Source organism: Cottoperca gobio, chromosome 7, assembly GCF_900634415.1.
Source record: "Cottoperca gobio chromosome 7, fCotGob3.1, whole genome shotgun sequence".
In the NCBI taxonomy this organism is placed as follows: Eukaryota; Metazoa; Chordata; class Actinopteri; order Perciformes; family Bovichtidae; genus Cottoperca; species Cottoperca gobio.
This window is the reverse complement of record NC_041361.1, coordinates 22,947,409-22,949,386: the sequence shown is the minus strand read 5'-3', so window position 1 is coordinate 22,949,386 and position 1,978 is coordinate 22,947,409. Positions and strand designations below refer to the sequence as shown.

Below are 1,978 nucleotides of genomic sequence, written 5' to 3'. Positions count from 1 at the left end.
AGAGGATCACATTCACTTTAAACTAATAAGGGATGTCATCCTGCCAGGGCATTTCCAAGACCAAACATGCAGTAAAAAAAAAGAAATCCAACTAAAACTCATGATGTGTAGTTTTTGTTTGACGCCGTGGTGTAACTGAAATGTGATGTGAGGTCCTCCTGTCTCTCAGCTTCAGTTTGAACTTGTGAACATTTCCAACCGCAGGTTATCCTGTACTCCCACGTGCAGGAGCATTAGTCACACCTCATTCATTTTCTCAGACCTCATGACGGAATCAGGTCGTGTATAAAGGAGGCACCTGGTCACCCGACACCGCGAGACATTGCAGCAGGGACGGATTGTGTCGCGCGCCAACTAGTCCTCCTTACCGAAAAATAATTAGAAAAACTGCAAAAGAAAATGAACTCAAATATCTCCGTTTGCTGTTTATCTCTGATGTTACTGCTTCATTTCATAGGAGCCAAACCTGTTTCTGATCTACAGGTAAGTTACACATATGATGAGGACACATAACATATGTATTTCAAAGCGAATACAATGATGAATAAGAGCTTCGTCTAAAGTCACTATACATATTGTTATATTGATAGAAACATCCTTACATGAAGGTTGAGTTCAGTAAGGTGGCCTACAGTATTGCGTGTTTCTACTACAGTATGGGAATATTTCTCAGTTAAAGTTCTGTGCGTTATTTTTCCCACAGAGTTTGAAGCAGCTTTTAGAAGAGGAGATCAACACCGCACCATATTACTCCTCCTCCTCTTCGGAGGAGGAGATGAGAGATGGAAACACAGACAAGTCGGTGTTCGGAGCTCCAGAGGAGCACCCGTGGGACTCCTCCAACCCCAGCAACTCGGCTCTGTCAGCTAAAGAAAATGTCCTCGCGCGTCTCTTGAAAGACCTCGTGAGGACCTCCAAGCGCTCGTGGAGCCGGTACAAGAAAGGCGGGCTGCGGAGCTGCTTCGGGGTCCGGCTGGAGAGGATTGGCTCCTTTAGCGGGCTGGGATGCTAAAGGTAGGAACTGTCAACTCCTCCAGTCTATATTCATATTTAATAATCAACACAGAGACCATCTTTGGAGAATGGAGTTTCTAGAGCTTTGTTTTCATAAGGTGAAGAACAAGTAGCTCCTGTGTATTTACGCTGAAGGTGCGGACACATATGATATCATAGTAAATGGATGTCAATTTCTTTTTACACTCACAGGTGTTTATGAAATAGAGGAAAGACATTATAGAATGTGTAGAATAAAAGAAACAGCATATGCAGTCAGAAATGATGCAGAATATGAGGGGCAGCTGCAGAAAAAACTGGCTTGCTCTTAAAACTATTACCATATTGTGTTAAAATTATTGCTATATAGCCTAGTATTATTAATTAATAAAAAAGTATACATAACTAGAAAAACATAACTGTTTAAGTCTTCTATATCAATTTAATATGCTAATCTTAGTGTTACACACATGCAGCACCCATATGTTCAAAGCTGCAAATGAAGAACACTGTTGTGATTAACAGGAACAAAAAGTCAGATGAAGGAAAAGGATGCTTAAGCAAATTGTTTTTAAAATGTATCAATATCCCCCTTGAATAGTTTGCTGTGATGTGTTTAAAGAGGAGTTAATTATAGTTAATCGCACTGAATTAAAATGCATCATAAACCTTAATATGTATTGATTCAGGTGTATAAGAGACACATCAGAGTGCACTGAGCATGTGTCTGAGCTGCTGGAGGGTGAGTGGCTCATTGCTCAAGCAGCTGCAGGGAGGACCAATGCACATGTGAACATGTAACTATTTTTTTGGATGTGTTGGTGATATGTTGTTTTTCTTTCCACAGGCTCAGAGCCCTCAGTGTGTCCCAGCTGGTACTCCAGTCTCCTGGCCACGCGTCTCACGCACAACTGAGATTTTCCTTTTCATATGTGAGCTGTTGAATAATAAATGATTGAACATGTATTAATTATTTAGTTGTTGT

The 1,978-nt window shown here is 40.8% G+C and overlaps 1 protein-coding gene across 1 annotated transcript; it reads left to right on the top strand.

The window, feature by feature from the left end:
- Positions 1 to 347: 347 nt before the first annotated feature.
- On the top strand, positions 348 to 1,012 carry nppal (natriuretic peptide A-like). Its single transcript, XM_029436373.1, has 2 exons — positions 348 to 483; positions 704 to 1,012. Exons 1-2 carry the CDS (start codon positions 400 to 402, stop codon positions 1,010 to 1,012), a joined length of 393 nt encoding a protein of 130 aa, XP_029292233.1. The 5' UTR covers positions 348 to 399.
- The last annotated feature ends 966 nt before the right edge of the window (positions 1,013 to 1,978 follow it).

Coding starts and splice junctions, on each gene's coding strand:
- nppal (XM_029436373.1), top strand. CDS start 400: ATGAACTCAAATATCTCCGTTTGCTGTTTATCTCTGATGTTACTGCTT. Junction 484..703: donor AACCTGTTTCTGATCTACAG/GTAAGTTACACA, acceptor TTTTTCCCACAG/AGTTTGAAGCAGCTTTTAGA.